The sequence below is a fragment of the Eumetopias jubatus genome, unplaced genomic scaffold, assembly GCF_037043125.1.
Source record: "Eumetopias jubatus isolate StellerSeaLion01/CBP00866 unplaced genomic scaffold, mEumJub1_p1.0 scaffold_4, whole genome shotgun sequence".
NCBI lineage: Eukaryota > Metazoa > Chordata > Mammalia > Carnivora > Otariidae > Eumetopias > Eumetopias jubatus.
In genome coordinates this window covers 53,751,240-53,770,702 of record NW_028274810.1, presented here as the reverse complement: position 1 = coordinate 53,770,702, position 19,463 = coordinate 53,751,240, and the positions used below count along the sequence as shown (strand labels likewise).

General features: G+C 43.8%; 1 protein-coding gene across 2 annotated transcripts in view; it reads left to right on the top strand.

Annotated features, from left to right (window-relative positions):
* Window positions 1-18,290, top strand: part of AK4 (adenylate kinase 4) — a 118,692-nt gene extending 100,402 nt beyond the window's left edge. For both annotated transcript variants that reach the window (XM_028102495.2, XM_028102494.2), the window contains exons 3-5: window positions 7,701-7,873; window positions 10,942-11,060; window positions 12,570-18,290. In XM_028102495.2, the coding sequence (XP_027958296.1) occupies window positions 7,701-7,873; window positions 10,942-11,060; window positions 12,570-12,684 (407 nt within the window). In that variant the 3' untranslated portion in view covers window positions 12,685-18,290. The remainder of the gene's footprint in view (window positions 1-7,700; window positions 7,874-10,941; window positions 11,061-12,569) is intronic.
* The last annotated feature ends 1,173 nt before the right edge of the window (window positions 18,291-19,463 follow it).

Below are 19,463 nucleotides of genomic sequence, written 5' to 3'. Positions count from 1 at the left end.
AGCAGCTCGTTTTCCCCTAGTGTGCCTCAAGTCATGTGCAGCTTAGATGCCCATCAGTAAGCAGTCGGTTCAGTGATGGTACATCCACACCCTGGAGTATTCTGCAGTTCTCAGGGAGAGTGAGAGAGCAGTATGTACTGTGTAGGAAGAAACCTCTGAGATACATTAAAAGAAAAAAGCCAGGTGCCGCACATTCATTTGGTGTACGTGCGGAGAGAATCAGGTGTGGCTGCGCCTGTGGCATCGGGCCGGGCAGTGCCCCGCTCGCTGTGCAGGAGTTGGATTTCTCAAGCTGCCTCGTACGCGGACTACTGCAGTCACTGAGCAGGCATTTCTCCGAGGTTGTGGTTTTCTGCGTGGAAGGAAGACCGCATCAAGTGGTACAGGTGTGCGATTCTGGGGGTCAGCACTTGGTTCTAGTCTAGGTTTCTCGATTCTTCCATGTGTGGTTTGGGGCAAGTCACTTAACCTCTCTGAGCCTCAGTTTTTATAACTTTAAAAATGGGAATGATACCCACCTGGTGGAATTCTTGTGACTTTTCAGATAATATTTATTGACTCATTCAACAAATATTTATTCATCATCACTATGTGCTAGGCACTGTTCCAGGCCCTAAGGACTTAGCAGGAAACAACTATAAAGGTTCTGCCCTCATTTAGCTAACGTTCTGGTGGGAATAGAAACACTAACAAAATAAAGTAAATCATATACAGGAAATGATGTTGAAATCTATGAAGAGGAAAAAAAAAGAAACCGAAGGGAGGGTGGATACAGGTGCCCTGGGTGGGATGAAGGCACACTTTTAACAGGATGGTTAGAGAAGTCCTCACCGACGAGGCACCTTGTGAGCCAAGACTTGCAGGAGCTGAGGGTACGCGTAGATACCTGAAGCAAGAGTGGGTCAGGCCAGGAGACCATAAACTAAGTGTTCAAGGTGGGAACGGATCTGCCGGTTCGAGAACAGCAAGGATGTCAGTGTGGCGGGCACAGAGCGATGGACGGGGATGTGAGGTGAGACAGGTGACAGGAGCAAGAGTAGGCCTTTTAGGTCCCTGCAGAGTTTTGGCTTTTCTTTGGCAGCTGATGGATGTGAGAATAAAGTAGATCTGGCACATCAGGGATGCTCGGCAAATGCAAACTGTGGTGGTGAGGATGTTACCAGGATGCTCTGCTCTTTTGGTTGAAGCGAGGTAGATGGAGTGACCTTTAGGATCCTCGTAATAATTCTTTTTTATACCCGTGGAAGAGCAGCGAGTAGAGTGAGCACTTGGCAAGACCGGAGGCCTGAGTCCTGTTCTGCTGCCGACCCTCGCTGAATGCAGGCTCCCTCGTCGGTTACACTGCGGGTGCTTGTTCCTGCTCTGCCCACCTCACGGGGTTGATGTCAAGAATAAGAGATACATACATGTCTGTAAATGCTTTGTAAACAGTAGACTGCAACACAAAGCTATGTGTGCGGAGTTACTGTTGGGATGTGCACTGAGAAGCCACTGAATCCAGGTTCTCCCCAAGCACAGTTGCCTCGTCTGGGAATGTTTCCCAAAAGGAGGCGCTCACTTGATGGGAAAGTCTGCACGGCTGTCCCCTTTCTTGACTTGGATTCTGTGTGACAGTTAATGCAGCCTGCACATGGGTTCGTTGCTCAGAACATACCTCCGGCGACTGCCTCAAGGTACACTTGTACTGTCAGCAGCTTAAGGCTGAGCCTTTGTGCTGAACTGACCAGTCTGTTTGACGCCGAGTAAAGCTCGTCATGATAAGGTATGGAACGGGATCAGGGAAGTCCGACTTCCGGTGCTTTACTGTCACACATGAGTAGGCGATGGGGTGTGGTGGGGGGCAAACGGGAGAATGGGAAGCTTGTGGCAGAAGCTGGCCTGGGTCGAGCTTCCTTTTGAGTGGGTGGGGACTGGAATGTGCAGTCTGCGTGGCCAGTCAGTGGAAGGGCTAAGCTGTTATTGTGGTGGAGAGCACAGGGCCCCAGGGACTCCCCAGACTAGCAAATCTCGGAAAAGGAATTAAATAGAGGCAGGTTGGGGGTGAGGGCCTTTCCCTCGTGCCACCTCGTGACTGACTGGGGAAGCAGCAGGGCTCCCGGGAGAGCACTACCAAGAGTGACAGCCACCGTTCATTGAGTGCTCACTGTGTGCCTGACACTTTACCTCCTAAACATTTTACAAAGATTGCCTCTTTTAATCCTCAAAACAGTCCCGTGCAGTGGGCATTACCTTTCGATATGGGCTGAGTTGTGTGTCCCCCCCCCTCCCCAATTCATCTGTTCCAGTCCTAACCTCTAGTACCTCACAGTTGGGCTCTTTCTTGGCGACAAGGTCACTAAAGAGGTAATTAAGTTAAAGGAGGTCTTGAGGGTGGGCCCTCATGTACTACGAGTACTGTAGTGTCCTTACAAGAAGAGGATTTGGATACAGACACCTGGAAGACACAGGAAGAAGGCAGCTGTCCACAAGCCAAGGAGAGGGGGCCTCAGAAGAGACCAACCGTCCTGACACGTCGATCTCAAGACTTCTGGCCTCCAGGATTCTGAGAAAATAAATTTCTGTTTGAGCCACCTGTTCTCTGGTACTTTGTTATGGTAGCCCCTAGCAAATTAATACATCCTTGTTTTATCTCCTTGAAAACTAAGGACCAGAGAGAGATTACAAAGCTAGTGGAAGTTCTTGCAGTCATGGCTGGGTAGAGCTGGGATTGAAACCCAGTTGTGTCTGGTTCCAGAGCTCGTGCCCATAACTGACATGTTCCACTGAGCCCTGAGGTTCCTGGCTTACCGTGGCTTCTCCTCACTTGTGAAAACGCGGCTGGCACCTGGATCTTTGACTGGGCCACAGTTCTAACTATCCTGCTATACTTTCTTGCCCGCCATACCACTTTCTGTAGAGGTAAGATCCTGGCCAGGAATGGCATTAAACAGGTGGCTTGAGATAGGGGCTTAGTGAATCTGGAAAGATTGGCTTCTGTTTGGGAGTTTCCTTCCCAGTTCTCTTGCCATGAAACCGAGGTAAAGAAGACTCTTCTTCAGAGTGGTTTGGACCTGCTTACAAGTGTTGTTAAACCTTTCCCCGACGGAATAGATACACATAGTTAATACTGCCCTTGGCAGTGGTGTCGTCACTGAGAAGTTCGGTGGTTCTTAACCAGCCACAGTCACCTGGATAACTTTTTAAAAAACACCTGAGTCCTGCTCCTGCTCCTAGATGTTTCCTTCTAGGAAGAATGGTATGGAATCTGGGCGGTTAATAAGCTCTTCTCCCTTCCCCCACCCTTTAAGTCTTCCCTGATCATGTTGATGTGCCCCACCAGTTGGAGAACCCTTGAAGTTGAGGAATGACTTCTTTCTCTTGTTGGTACTTCTTCTAAACCATTGAAATGGCTGCATTCCAGCAACATAAACATCTTAAAACATAACTCTTCATTTTAGCTTTCATCGTAGGCTTCTGTATTTTCCTTGGTTCTTTCAACTTTAGCCTGTTTTGAGGTTGGGAGGATATGAGAACCACTGTCTTAACAGACGACCTCTAAGCCACCAGAATTAATTATTCTCTGGTCATTAGCAGGTCTGAATGTGAGAGCCCCAAAGGTAGACACTACCCAACAGTTTTGAAATCTGTTCCTTCTGAGTTCAGCCTATTTTGTAGACAGTTGCATTTTCCACCCATTCCTCCAGAGGGCTCCAGAGTTCAGAAACAGTTGTGGGGTTGTTGAGCAGATGGGCAGACGGGCTTCTACCCCTCAGACTAGGAAACTTCAGCCAATAAGTTTTGAGCTTTTATTTGTTGGAGGAACTGTTATATTCTTGTTCAGAGCTTCCTATTCTTTCCTAGTGCTTTATTCACCTTCCAGCCTCTGTCCAAAGTATAAAGAACAATGTTTACTTGTCTAGGTAGTGGCTAGTGATGCTAGAACCCAAGGCCAGGGCCTGAGGCTGGGAACTTGGTCTTTAGAGGAGTGAACCCTTAAATTCTTTGTGCACACTTAGCAGTAAAAATGTTGATTACATCTTCAAAATAATGGATATGTGTGAATTATCGATTTTGTTAATATATACGTTATAAAATGTACCCTCCAAAATAGAAGCTAAAAAGAGCAAGGAGCCCCATGCAGGACTCAATCCCAGGACCCGGGATCATGACCCGAGCCCAAGGCAGACGCTTAACTGACTGAGCCACCCAGGCGTCCCTGGAAGCCACTGTTTTTTTAGAAAATGGTTTTTCTTTATAAAGGGATTTGGGGGAAGAGCATAGAGATTGATCTTGGGGTTGTTTTGGCTGCAGGCATCTAACTCCAGTTGTCAATTTGAAACCTTCGTGACGAGTAGGTTATACAGGGAAAAAGCAGGACCTGGCAGTCAGCGAAGGAGAGTGCCTTTCTGTAAAAGGCTCACTGCTCTCACTCTGCTGGAATTTCAGTGTAGAATGTGCCAGGCACAGTACCAGAGGATAACAGGGAGTAAGGTGTGTCTTAAATCCCATTTCAGGAAGTTCATCTTCTAAAGCAGACTGTGGTGCACAGTGTAGGGGAAGTTAGGCCAAAGTTGACTAATAGATTTAGCATAGGTCCTGGACTTGCCACCGAACTTCTCCACAGCATCCCCTGTCCGACCTACGGTGAGTTTTTGTGCGGAGGGAGGTGGAGAAAAGGACCTGGTTGAGGGTGTGTCTACTATTCAATAAGGAATTTGAAACTCCTTGCTTATCACCCAGCCTATGCGCCGTAGATTGAATTGAGTCCTGAGGTCCCACCTGGGGCCAAATCTTGCTCCTTGGCGACCCAGATAATATCACTTTGTTACCTACTTAGCTATCATGTGTTTGAAGCTCCGGGATACACCCAGGTGCTGTGAAGCCCCAGTTCTAAAATTGTTTTTGAACTTAATCAAAAAAGAAGTTGCTTAATAAATTAATATGCAAGCAGTCAAACCATTCCATAGTAGAAAGAAGAAATGACATACTGAGTTTACAGGGCTTGACAGAGTCCTGTAATTTCATAGAATTAAATTCGGAAAAATAGGCAGCTGGTCACCTAAGTATGGCCACTGAATGGAAGACTAGAAAACTACTGTAGTATTACACGTAAGTGTTTGCCCACTGTGTGCCAGGCATTGCTGTCTTCCAGTGCTAAGGCCAAGTGTCCATAGTGCACTTGATCTTAGGCAGATAAAGCTTGAGCTTTCACTTCCCTAAATGTCAAGCAGTCGTAACTTCATGTAACAAATTATGTTGAGATTTGAAAAATACCTAGTCAGCAGTTCTTTATTTAAGGGCAGTATTTTTTTTTCCATTCCGAAAGTACTATATGCTCAGTTTATTAGAAATTAGAAGAGTAGAAAGGAGTCACCCATCTTCCCACCGCAAAGAAAACCACCATGAATATACTTCCCACATAATTTCCCAACCTTTGGGTGCCTTTTTTGTGAAGAGGATGCTTAGCCAGAGAGTCCCTGTGGGAGGAAGGAGACCATACAGGTGGGTGACTTGGTACAGGAGGCAGCACCTGGGCTGCGACATCAGAAATACCTCCTTCTCTGTTGAAGCCAGTCCCACTTTGATGAGGGCTGGCTGAAGACAAAGCACAAGCTGACACCCTGCAACCTCCCCTCCCCACCCGCCACTCCTGGGTGGGACATGTGTGACATTCTTCCAGGAATCTCTCAACTGTCTTCATGTTAATACTTTGCTGGAGGGGAAAACAACCTTAACTTGACAATGGCAAGGCCTCTGGTATCTTGTAGGTGGGTCCTCTTTAGCATATGAAAGTTGTTTTGAAACCTCCCTTTTCCTTTTTCCCCCCCAATTCCTGAGAGTATATAATCCCCCACTCCTCAAGATCCAGGTGCAGCAGCTCTTTCTGCGCACGGGCCCTGTCTCCTAGTGCTTTAATAAACCACCATTTTGCACCAAAGACATCTCAAGAATCCTTTCTTGGTCGTCGGTTCTGGACCTCATCCCACTGGCCCTCATCTGTATTCCAAAACCATATCAAATGCATGATGGGTCACAAGAGAACAGCATATAAGAATGTGAAAGCAGTTTTGTAGAGAACAAAATGGAGTCTCTCATGTCAAGCAGGGGCCTGTGTCAAGCAGTGACACAAGCAGTTAAGGTACTGCAGCTAGGAGATATCACCAGACCAGCGTCAGCTGACACCACAGAACTGATAATGAGTAGAACCAGAGGAGGTCTCTAGAGACCCAAAACCGATTAAATCCCTTCAAAAGGGAAGGATTTGGGCAGCACACTGTCAGACTCTTCAGACCTCACCCCTCTACGTCTGACCACTTAGAAAAGGCAGCTGCTTCTGAAGGCGCTCTGCCCAGTGGATCTCCGAACAGAAGCGAGATCCTTCCCTGCTTGAACATAAGAAGCAGTAAGTGCCGAGAGCGGACCCGGACCCAACGGAGCCCACAGACTGACTTCGTGTGTGGGTCCGTTCACTTCCTACACCCTTCTGTTACTTTATTTGTTGTATGGCTTGTCTTCTTTCCTTTGTGTGCTGTGTCAGAAGCCAGGTTTAATCACATGGTGAATTGTCATTGAGTTTGGGAATCCTGAACCTGCTTTATCATCGTGATTTAACTTTGCTCTGTGATTGCATAAGGCTGACATTGTGGAAGGACATAGCTCATGCGTGTGCCTTCATAGCGTGCCCATGACAGATTTCTTATGGTGTTACCTGCAATGTTGGAGTAACCCTTTTGCCCAGTGGGAACATGTGAGTACCTTGGGTTCAGCACATGATAGCCAACGAATCTGAGATCTGCCCTGCAAGATCAGCTTTTCCTCACCTCTGTTTAAACTTGCTTTTTCTTTCCCTGTCATAACAATAGAATTGAAACATGCCCTAGCTTGGGTTCTCTCCATTCTTGTGTCTTTTTGGGAAGAGATGTAACTTAATCTGTATCCCTTCTGTAATAAACAACAGCAGTTAGATACTTTGGGGGCCACTGGATAATTTCCCTTATTGGAGAAATTAGAAAATAAGCTCCAAGGGAAGCCTAGAACAAACTCAGTAGTGGAAGTTGCGTTTCTTTTTTTTCCCCCAATCCACTGCAGAGCAACCCTTTTATCAAATACAATTAAGAGCAAATTACCAGAAGAAGAATTAAAAGAAAAACACAAATTCAAGCATAAATTTTAGATTCACTAGGCTAAAATGACTGTGAAATTACTATAAAATTCCTAACTGCATTTTCTCATTTCTGTTGTTGCTCTGCTAGATTGCAGACCACATGTTGAGTTTTATAAGATGTAGCGTACGGGTAAAAATATAATTTGGGGGGTAGCCTAAGAATAATATACTCGTCAGCTGTTCAAGCTATAAAAGAACACAAATACAATTTTAGAGGAACAGAAGAGGAAATGGAGGTGATATAACTTGCTTAGGTTACATGAGTAGTTAAGAGCAAAGTGAGGACTAGTCTAGTGATTTTTAGTTTAGTGCACTCTCTACTTGGGTCATGTGACTCCTTAATCTTTGAGTATTCCAAATGCTAAAGCTGGGTTATAAAGTGACATATTTTCTTCTAATTTTAAAATTTTTGGAGGTAGACATAAATTCCTGATAGAAGTTTCTTTCTGAGTGGTATATGTATAGATTTGATTATTCTGTCAACTGAAAGTATTTCATTGACTCATTGGAATTGGGAAATGTCTTGCATTTGATATGTTTTGTTTTTGGCATTTAGGTTTTCCTAGGACATTAGTTCAGGCTGAAGCCCTGGACAAAATCTGTGAGCTGGATCTAGTGATCACTTTGAACATTCCATTTGAAACACTCAAAGATCGTCTCAGCCGACGTTGGATTCACCCCCATAGTGGAAGGGTATATAACCTGGACTTCAATCCACCTCATGTACATGTAAGAATATACAAAGCATTTTTACAGATTGACAAGAAAGAGGCAAAACACTCCAGCTGTAAAATGTAGGAAGGATATGAATAGATTATTCAAAAAAGAGCAAATCTTCATGGCCAAAAGTATTTGAAATTTCTCATTCACTAGTGGTCAGGGAATGCAAATTAAAGTTTATAACATCTGTTGCTGGTGGGGATCTGAAAAAAATAGTACTCATCTTTATTAGGCATATGAAGTATTAATAGTGTTTTTAAAAAGCAACCTAGCAATGTACATTAACATTTTAAAGTATATATATTTCATTCAACCCACCGCTGGGAGTATAGGTTATGGAAATGAAAGCACTAGCAGGTACGGTCATGTACACAGTGATGCTTATTTCAGTGTTGATTTTAGAGAAAAACAAAATCTGAAAACAAATGAATGTTCATTTCCAGGGGATGACTAAATGAATTAGAAATTATGTACATCGTGCAATATTATGTACTCAGTAAAAAGAATGACTTCGTGCTATCGCCTTTGACCTGAAGAAATACTTCCTCTAGGTATTGTTGAATATCAAAAGCAAATAGCACAATGATTCCATTTTTGTAAAATAGTGACCCTCCTTCTTTACACATTATCTGTTTGTGTGTGTAAATATGCTCTCTAGCTTCATAAGAACAGGGATAAGTGGTTAGGGCTGGGACTGAATAAAGACTTGGGGTCAGAGTGGCTGGGGTCATGGGAGTGATGGCAGGGAGGGTGTGACGGGTCTGGGAGGACTGGAGGAATAAACAGGTCCAAAAATAACGTGTGTTTACATGAAATAAACATATGTAAAGGTATATGTTTAAAGAACCTTTTTAAATTAAAAAATTCAAAAGAATTATTGTTCTTTCTGGTAAAGACATGAATTAGTTCAATGTGATTCTTACCTCTAGTTATTGGATGTTAGATAGAATTACTTGTAATCATCCAAATGTGGAAGGGGTGACAGTTGCATCTTAATGGATTAATCTGTATGGGATAGGTAGATCTGAATATGGATGGAGTCAATAATCAACCACAGAACACCAGCTTCAAGAGGGTGAGGATGCCTTCCCAGCTCCTGAGTGCCATAGATTTGGTAAAGTTCCAGTGAGTCTTGTTCATTTGGACAAAGTACTAGTTGCCTTTTGAAGTCTCCTTTTTATTTATTTTTAATTTTTATTTTTTTTAAAGATTTTATTTATTTATCTGACAGAGAGCACAAGTAGGCAGAGTGCAGGGGAGAGGGAGAAGCAGGCTCCCCGCTGAGCAGGGAGCCCGACCCCAGGCTCCTGGGATCATGACCTGAGCTGAAGGCAGATCCTTAACCGACTCGGTTAACCGACTCGGTTAAACTCGGCGATGCTTGATGCGCCCCAAAGTCTTCTTTTTAAAATGTAATTCTGGAATCCCTTCCTCCTTTCCCTCTCAAGAAACTGGTATAAGGGAAAAAAAATGGTTGGAGAGGAAAAGAGGATTCTGCATATGCCCTGATGTCCAACACGGATGCTTCACATTTTAGCTTTGCCTAGGCCTGCTGAAGCAAAGATTCTCATAAAGTTGGAGAACCTTTAACACTGAGTTGCTTTCCAAAGACTGGGTACCCTAAACGAACACCCACAGTTACAGTGCTGCCTCCAAAGACAGCAGGGAAGGTGCTAGTCTGGGCCACCTTTCTGTGGCCACTGTGGCCAAGCTCTCCCAGAAGGAGGAATGCTGTCACCCTAGCATCACTCTCTTCCTTGTAGAAGCAGTTGTTGTATTTATTGGTGCTCTGAGGTCCTGGAAATGACTTCGGAGCTTTGCAGGTCTAAGTAAAATAAAGGAGAAGAGAATAAAGGTGATGTACAGCCGTCTCCCACCCCCATCTCGCCTGTTGTGTCAGGTTAACAACCATGGGATACACGTGATGATTATGGGGCTCACCAATAAATCATAAGTGCAGGTTATGGACCCAAGGCCCTGAGCTATAATGGAATTTTAGTGTGTTTCAAATTTATAGCTGGTTTCTGATTATCCAGTTGAGTTGCCTGAGCCTCGGTTCTGCTCTAGCCTGCCTTTTGACGGATTTATTCCTTGTGACTCTCTCCCCTGGCAGGTAATAGCCATGGACATGGGAGGCAAGATCCTCATGTCCCTGTTGCTATTTGTAAGTAGGTATGTTTCCCAAGGAGGTTAAAATACATCAAAAATCAGGTTTTCTAAATTGCCATTTTTTCTCAGAATGTTTGTTCCTGATTGTCATAGGCATATAATCCATGCCTATTTTAATCTACCTTTAAGTAAGTCATTATGTGATCTAGGAAAATAACCTGAGTAAGATTAAATCTCAGGAAAGAATTTGAAAGCTAGCAAAGGCAGGACCGAGATACCTTCTCCTAGATCAGTGTTCTCCTAAGGAAAACCAGTTGGTTCTTTGAGACGTTTTCTTTTCTTTTTTTTTTTTTTTTTAAGATTTTGTTTATTTTAGAGAAAGAGAGAAAACATTCAAGCAGGGGGAGGAGCAGAGGGAGAGAGAGAATCTGAAGCAGACTCCCCACCAAGCACGGGGCCTGATGTGGGGCTCCATCTCACAACCCTAAGATCATGACCTGAGCCAAAATCAAGAGTCGGATGCTTAACCGACTGAGTCACCCGGGCGCCCCTAGACATATTTATTTTCCGTATTAACAACTCAAACTTTAGAAAGCAGGGCAGTTTTAGGAATGTTTATAGAGGACCAGAGTGTCATTGTCTAAAGGTTGTTTGTTGTTGTGGGAGGTAGCATGGAGTTTTAAACTGTAAATTGAAAGTATCATTTCTCAATAGCACTGAAACGTGTTTGGGAAAGATCTGAGAATTTAATAAGGATTCCATGTCAGCTCTCACGAAATAAGGCTAACATGACTGTTAGGAGTGTTATTTCTTTTTCAATTACTTTCACTGTTACCATTGTCACTCAGGCCTAATTGGTCATTCGGTGGGAGTCCAAGGTGAATACACGGATTTTGCACAGGAAAGTTTCTAATCTTTGGAATGGCTCAGGTGTTGGCCATATTAACTGGTTTCTCTGGTATTTGTAGGGAATCGATGACATCACGGGTGAACCGTTAGTCCAGCAGGAGGATGATAAACCCGAAGCCGTGGCTGCCAGGCTAAGACAGTACAAGGATGTGGCAAAGCCAGTCATTGAATTATACAAGTGAGTGTGCTTTACCGTTTTCATGGCAGATGGTCAGTTAGAACCGTGTGGCTTCCAGTGGGAAGGATATCAGGCTGAGGTGGAATTGTGTTTCTTTAAGCTAGACAAACCCTAAAGGCCCAGTACCTCCCTGAGAGTCAGGTGAAATGCTGGGGTTGTACGTGGGAGATAGAGTCCAGTTCTTTTATGCTGAAATTCTTGTAATACAAGGACCAAAACCTGATCTTCTCTGTCTGGTTGTAAAAGTATGTCTAGAGTTATTTTCATCTTTCTTTTCAAGGAGCTGAAATAATGGTTTGTATTTTGACACTCCCACATGTAAATATCTCCTTTGGATAGAAGATTAGAAGGGACCTTTCACCTAGATATGTCTAGAGGGAATTTAACCAAAAAGAGTGAAAACTATAAGCTACAGATGGCTTCGGGAGCCAGGCAGCTGTTGGAAATGAGTGTCAAACCTGGTGGGGGATGTGTTCATCTGGGCAGTTGAGTGACAGCTTCTGTGTTGCTCCAGCCAGTTATTTCCACGGGGGCACTCAGGCCCAGAGTGGCCAGTGATCTCTGCTTTTCAAGAGAAGCAGAAATCTGGCTGTCTGTGAGTGGGGGGAAAAAATCCCAATTTTTATATTGGCAACAAATAACGTTCTTTTTTTTTTTTAAGATTTTATTTATTTAATTGACAGCGAGAGAGGGAACACAAGCAGGGGGAATGGCAGGCTTCCCACTGAGCAGGGAGCCTGATGCAGGGCTCGATCCCAGGATCCTGGGCGGACGCTTAACGACTGAGCCACCCAGGTGCCCCAACAAATAACATTCTTAACAGCATGCACACTGAATAAAACCCATTTGCAGACTGCATTCAGGACAGCTGTCTTAACAGCCACTGCTGGAATCAATTTCTGACCTTTTAGCACCCAATTTAGCAGCCCTTTAGATTAGAAGTTCCTGATCATGTCATTATGATATATCCTGTGTTTCATGATCTGTTGTAAGTAATATGGGTTTTACGGTACCAAAGTTTGTCAGTGATTTATTTTTTGAAAGTGTATACTGAGGTAGATTTGGGATTGTCCATATAATGTTATTTGGTATGTTTTATTTTTTAGCTTTTTAAAGATTTTATATATTTGAGAGAGAGCGAGAGGAGAGCACAAACACTGGGGGAGAGCAGAGGGAGAGGGAGAAGCAGGCTCCTCATTGAGCAGGGAGCCGAGTGCGGGGCTCGATCCCAGGACTCCTGGATCATGACCTGAGCTGAGGGCAGATGCTTAACTGACTGAGCCACCCAGGCGCCCCTCTTTGATATGTTTTAAACAGGAGACGAAGAGGTGGCATCGTGACAAGCATGCCGGTCTTATTTAGGTACACCCAGTGTGGGTGTCGGCACTTAGCAGTGTGTGTGATAGACCACGAGATTGTGCTTGTTTTATACCCAGGATCTTCCCTCGCCCTAATAGCATGTTAAAAGGAAGCCTAAAATGCCTTCATGTGTTGGATTTTGTTTTTCAGGAGCCGAGGAGTGCTTCACCAATTTTCTGGGACAGAGACTAACAAAATCTGGCCCTATGTTTACACGCTTTTCTCGAACAAGATCACGCCTATTCAGTCCAAAGAAGCATACTGAGCCTGCCCAGTGGAAGAACCAGGAAAATGTCGTTCATTCGGTTGTATGTGTAGTATTTTGGTGCCGTGTCCAAGTTAGAAGCTAGTGGGGATAGCTTGCAGCATCTTTTCTAGTTAAATGGTGAACTGAAATGAAAACGAATGAGTAGAAAGCATTCCTGAAGAGGCTCCTCTCTGCCTTTCACAAGAAGGGTCACCTACACCTGTCTAAGATGCCTCTGCATGTCTCAAGCCCTTCCCAAGAAAACAAGTACAGGCTAGACTTTGAACGGCGTCTAACCCAAACTCTAGCTGATTGCTGACCGTCATGTTGTTGCCATAGTAGCATTTTCACATGTGACAGTGTTGGTGTCTGGTCCCCTCCGTCCCCTGAAGGCTGTTGAATCAGAGCACCGGGAGGCCTTGCCCCAAGTTCTCTGGTATGTGCCCTTCCTGGTGACCATGCGATTGAAGCCAGTTGCTCTTTGTGGTTGCTCCTCTCGCTGTGAGTGACTGTCCACAATTTCTTTTTTGTGTTAGGAGTGATAACCTTTTCTACATCCATGCTCCATAGAATCTCTCCTTTGCAGACATCCTGGAATGAACGGATTTGGCTTCCACTGTTTTTATTAGACTGTACTTTTTTTACATCTGTTTTCTCCCTCCCTAGGCTATGAAGTAATACAATAGTTACTGCTTTGATCCCTCTCAGATCCCTTTCTAAGAACTGAGAGCAAGGGGAGGCTGTCAAATCGCTTCCTGCACCAGGAACTGGGCTCTGCAGAGGGTCTTCTTACGCTGCTGGGCTGACTCTTCATGGGCTGACACTGCCCTTTTCTTTTATTGTGAAAAAATCCTCAAAGTCTTAGGGAGTCTCCAAAAAAATGGGAGATACTTACCTACATAAATGTTAAAGGATCATATCTTGTGTATAGAAGTCATAAGACCATATGAAATTACTGCACTAAAATATAGTTTAGCTTTTTATTCAAGACAAAAAAAATGTATTTTGAAATGCTGCTAAATATTGATGCTGACAGTGTTTTTCTCCTGTGAGTGACCCAAGCATATTATAAATAGTTGATAGAGGGACTGGAGCCTGTGGGTTGAGGAAAATGTTGTACCAGCTGTGCCCAGACTGAGTATGACAGCTTTATGATTATGGGAAAACAAATTCTTAAAACTTTTTTTCTATTCCAAAGATGCATTCTCTGGGGTGGCCATTAAGTCTAGAAATAAAGATAATACAATTTTGTCATTCTTTGTAATGTACAGTAAACCATTTATTAAAGATTTGCCTGGTTTCCAGACTTGGTGGCCACCTAATGTAATTTTTGCTCTTCTCTGGGAAGGGCAATGAAATTTATTCCTGTTGCCTTAAAAAGAAATACCCCTCTTCATGCATCGTGGTTGTCCCTAAAGAAGGTCCTTTGCTATTCCTGGAAGTGACTTCTGTCTAGCTCTTCATACTGGAGAAGAAGAAAAAAAAGCCTATTTCAGCATGCCACTTGTGTTGCGACATGTTATTTATTTTCTGAAGATGTCCCAGCAAATCTCTAGTCTGTTCCCTGGCGCATGTGTTCTGTATGGTAATGATTGCATCTTCCTTACAAATACTGCCCCACTCTTGCCAGTTCCTCTCCCTCTATTCCTTCATGTGAGTATTCTTTGACTATCTTAGTGGAAACATAGACTGGTCTCCTCCTCATTCTCTAAATCACCTCACTGTGTTACTTTTTAGGTTTATGCAGTGGAAATGCCCAGTTCAGGTCTGTGACACATCAGTGCATGATACAGACTTCTAAGTGCTTTAGAAGATCCATGTGTGAATGCCAGTTGGTGGGATTGGGGTGAAAAGACGTGGGGTAAGGCTCAGGTATCGGGGGGAACCAGGTATAGAGAAAGCAAGTCTGAAATGAGGAAAACTGCACAATGTAGACTAGTACTGCCATGGAGACCATTTCCACACACTAGGAAAAGTAGAGAGTTACGGTTATTATGTGGATAATTCAAGAAAGAAAAGTGTGCGCCCTTCTAGAAGCAGACACATCTTCTCAGCTCTTCCTTTATTCCCTTTTTGTTTAACAGACTCCCTTTGGAGTTTTCGAGAGAGATGTGGGAAATGGGAAATGGCTGGTCCCTGATGCCATGCTCTAGTCCTCCATCCTTCCCTCCTCTCTTCCAGAAAAATAGATAGTTCTAGTCAGCATTGGAGCCCCTCAGTGTGTCAGTGGCATTTGCTGTTTCTGAGGCAGCACAGCAATTGAGGGTCCTGTGCTTGGTGAGACCAAAAAAAGACAAACACCTTTTCCATGGTCTTTGAAAGATGATACTTATTTCATGCTTAGTGGCCTAAAAAGTCTATTTCTCATTTTCTTCAACAGGCTCTCTAGTTATTCCTCCAATAATTTTGTAAAAAATTACATCCTCTTGCAAATATTTTGACAAAAGCAAAGGGGACATCTTTCCTTGGTTTTCCTTCTACTGCCACCCTACGGTTCCTTCAGAGTTACGCAAAGAATGTAGTCTGGGTGTCTCTCAGATTCCTACCTGTCATCATAGCCTGTGATTGTAGTCAGTTGTGAATTCATTTTGCTTTCCATGATCTGAACAGGCTTCCCACTTAACTTTAGAATTTGGAAACATTGCCATGTTTAATATCCCCTTAACACTAAGGCAGACATAAAATAAGTACCATTTATTGAAGGCCTTTTGGGTGCTAGGTGCAGTTTTAGGACATTTGCAAACATTTAATCTTTCAAGCGTCCTTTGAGATAGGCATGAAGAAGGCAAGGGTCAGAGATGTGAAGCATCTTGCCTGGGCTCTTGCTGCCGATGACTAGAGCAACTAGGACTCACACACAGGCTTCCCCGACTCTGAAGCCTGAGTTGGCTCCTGGATGTTTACTGTGCCCTATCCCACCCAACCCACGGTACTGAGCCTGCTTGATTTTGCTAGTGGCCTCATATCAAAAGTAGCAAAAGTGACATTCAGCTCTGTATGGGACTGTTCCTTTTTTTTTCCATTTGCTGAAGCAAAGGGAGCTGCTAGAGGAAGGTCTGAGCCCTTGATCTTTTTTATAACTACTCATTTTTATGAACGGCTGTTGAAATAGGCTTGGCTTGGGTCCAAGCTAATCTGTGGAGGAGTCAGGTTCGTGTTCCTCACCTACCCTTTTGGTGTCCATGGTGGTGTACCCCGGAAGGGACCTTTACCGTTGAGCCACCCCCAGCTGTCGTGCTCTCTGTAGACCTGGGCTGCTGAAAGCTCTCCAGATGCTACTCACTTTCCCTGATACCAGAACAAATCACTCCCTTACTCGCACCCCCAAGTAAGGCCCTGATAATAAACTGTTACTGCCTGAAGTGCTGGCAGGGGAACAGAGGTGGCTGAGCCGCTAACACAGGGCAGCCCTTGATTTTTGTACCATCTTCCCTATGTCACATGACTCACCAACCTGATGCTGAATGCCAAATTCACACCTTTGCCTGCCATCTGCTGTGCTGGCTCTGCTTGGCGTGCACGATTCTGGCAATAACCAGGGGAGACTGGCTTCCTGCCTTCCCTAGGGGCCCTCCCTGCCACCCGCCAGCGGCCACGCTCATATGAGCTCCAGCCTTACCTAGGCTGTGCCGCTCTCTTTGGTAGGGAAGGAAAAAGGTAAGCGCCATGGGTGAGGGGGATTCTTGGCAGGAGGTACTGCTGTGGCTTCTCCCACCACTTAAAATGTTGAGACAGGATGGTTGTAGATGGAAGGATGCCTGTGCACGATCATAAATAGGACTTTTAGAAAATTCAACTGATTTAGAAAACTGTCAACTGATTTCAGTATTTGACTTTAGCTGTTTAGCTTGCATAAACAGCTTATCAGCCTCTGCTGGAGGTCTGGCATAAATCATAAAGACCGCAAATTTCCAAATGTGTGAAGACATAGGCATTCTTAGTAGTTATTGTTGATTAGTACTTCATGCTAAGCACGTTATATGCATTGTCTAATTAAATCCTCAACAGTTACCCTACAAAACAGATATTTCAGTTATCCTGCCTCTTTGTGTAAAAACTGAAGTCATCCTGTTTACTTAGACTTGTGTTTTCATGTACCTATAGCGATGAATCAGGAAATTCAGAGGGGCCTTTTGTGTACCCTTTTCTCCTTTGAGCTCCCCATTCTAATTAATGGGTAAAACAGTGTTATTTGTACCTGGAATCTTTGCTTTTGGCGCTCTGGTGCTGAGGCAAGAAATGAGCGCTCATTGGGTCCTGGTGGTAGTTGCACACTGTATATGCAGAGGGCATACATCTCATCCGCACTCTGCTGGGTTGCAGGATCTCGGGAGACATTCGTATCTACCTGATGAATTTCATTTATTACCTTTTATTTAAAAGTATTTTTTCTTGCTGCGGTGAATTTTGCCAAAGACGCAATTCGTAAGGCCAAGTCATGTTCTTAGTCTGAATTGCTTTCTTTTCAGTTCCCCTGCATTTTTAGTAACTCCCTTGTCTTACTTAGTGTCTCAAAAGAAGAACCTAGCAATGGAGACTTTTTTTAAAAACAGGAGTGTGGTCTGGTCATAAGTTACCATCCCTTTCCACCTATAACTGATCCAGTTTGGTTTCTAGATGAAAAGTGTGCAAGACCCAGATGTGGGGAAACTATGAGGCCATATTTCAACTATGAAGAAAAATCTGCTTCCTGCATCTGTTGAGACACACTATGATTACAGTTGTTCATACACGCCACACCTGTCTTTTAACAAATTGCACAAGTCTTGCCAAAATAAATGCCATTATCTGTGTGCTTCAGGGAATCCCCCCCCCTCACATTTGATCAGTGTGTGTGTCTATGTAGGTCTGTGTGTGGGGGAGGGAGAGGTAGGGAGAGAGGGAGAGATGGTAAACACCTCCAAAAGGATGAGAACCCTTGAATGGGATGGGTATGCATTCCTTCCTGGTAATAATTAGGCTATTCCAGGAAACAGCATCATTCTGTGGAAATAAAGGTTTCCTGTTTAAAACTTTGCCAAGGAGCAGCGCACCTTGAGATTCTCCTGGGGGTTGGCGTGTGTCTAATTGCATTTCATGAAACCTTTCTTCGTTCTGAAGCTTTGGCTGTAAAGTCAGAAATGTACTAAATAAAAACAAACTGTTTTGTATTTAATTTAGAGAAGAGTAAAGGGGAGAAAAAAACCTCAGTGTTTATGTAAGCTTCAAGGTGTTAGGGCTTAGAGGGCTTTTCTAGTTTTATGAGAATTTGTACTACTGATTTTTATATATTCCTGTTTTTGAGATGAACAGATCTCGGGAAATTGTTGCATTACAATGGCATTTCACTGTGACTCCTCTTAAGCTCAAATCTGTTCTCTAAGCCAATGACAACTTGTCACTTCGGTTTACTGTCCTGTGAAGTGTCAGCTCCAGTTTCCCAGAAGTTGTGTGTTTACGATGAGTCATTGCTTCTCCTCAGTGCGAAAGTTGTCAGCCCTCTTGATTTGGGTGTATGTGCTTAATTCAAAGTATCTAGACCTGTAGTCTAATCTGTACATGCTCTCCTAACTGTTAATTGTGTTATTGACTATTTTGATTATCTTGCTTGAAGATTGATTCCTACTTTTTAATTTGGTAGAAATAAAGGTTTTTTTTCTGCTTATAACTAGTGAATTAATTTAACAGTTGTGTAGCTTTTTACACTTGAGAGTATACATCTTCATAGATCTTCTCATTTATGCCATTCTGCAACCACTTCATTATCAACTGTTATCTCCAATTTGCAGATGAAGAGAATAGAAAACACAGTGTCGCCTGGATGAGGTGACAGTTGGTGGCAGAGCAAGATCATGAACATAAGCATTCTGATCCTCAGTCTCATTTTCTTTTCTGCAACACCATGTTGCCTCACTGTGTATACTCAAGCACCTTATTTGTCTAGCACTTTATTCTTTACATATTTTCATAAACATTCTTTAGTTTTGTTCTTGAAACAACAGAGCAATGTGAGTTGATTCTCTCTCTATTTTTGCAGATCAGGAGACCAGATCAGAGTATGTGAGTTCAAGGTCATAGTGTCCAGGGCCACTCAGCAGAAACAGAAAAGTCCACAGGCCTGGCTAGTGGGAGCTGGAGTCATGGAGGAAATAGAGCTTCTGCAGAAGACTCCCTACAACTGGGGGGTGTGGAGGATGCCTTGGCTTCTCCCAACCTCACATTCTCCTGTCTCCTGCAAAGGCTTCCCACCAGCTGGGTTCAAAAGCCACCTGGCATAGGAGCCCGAGGAATGTGTTCCACAGGGTTCCATGCCCCTGGAAGGCGAACTGGATATGATGGCAATGTGGTAGATTGTATTAAAGTTAAAGCCATTCACCCTTTAGGAGAATTTTACATTTCTGCCCCATTGGCTTTATGCTTGGGCATACTGATTTGCTTTAGCCAGTGAAATGTGAGCAAAGAGGAAGTGTGCTGCTTCTGAGCAGAAAGAAGCCTTAGGAGCCAGAGCATGGTCACTAATCTTGCCCTCTCCAGTGAGACTGTCAGTCTCCTAGGGCTGTCTTTCAGCTGGGATCCTAAAATGGATGTGGAGCAGAATTAATCCATGATGGATTAGTAGTGTACAAGAAAAAGAAACCTTTGTTTTTATCATCCACTGGGATTTGGGTGGAGTTTGGTACAACATAATTAGTCCAAGCTGACTGATAGAAAATGGGCCTAAGACGAGTATATCATGTCATCTAGTTATACCTTTGATCTCTTACCAAGCACTATTAGGCTCTGGGGATGCAAAGATGAGTAAGACCCAGTTTTTGCCC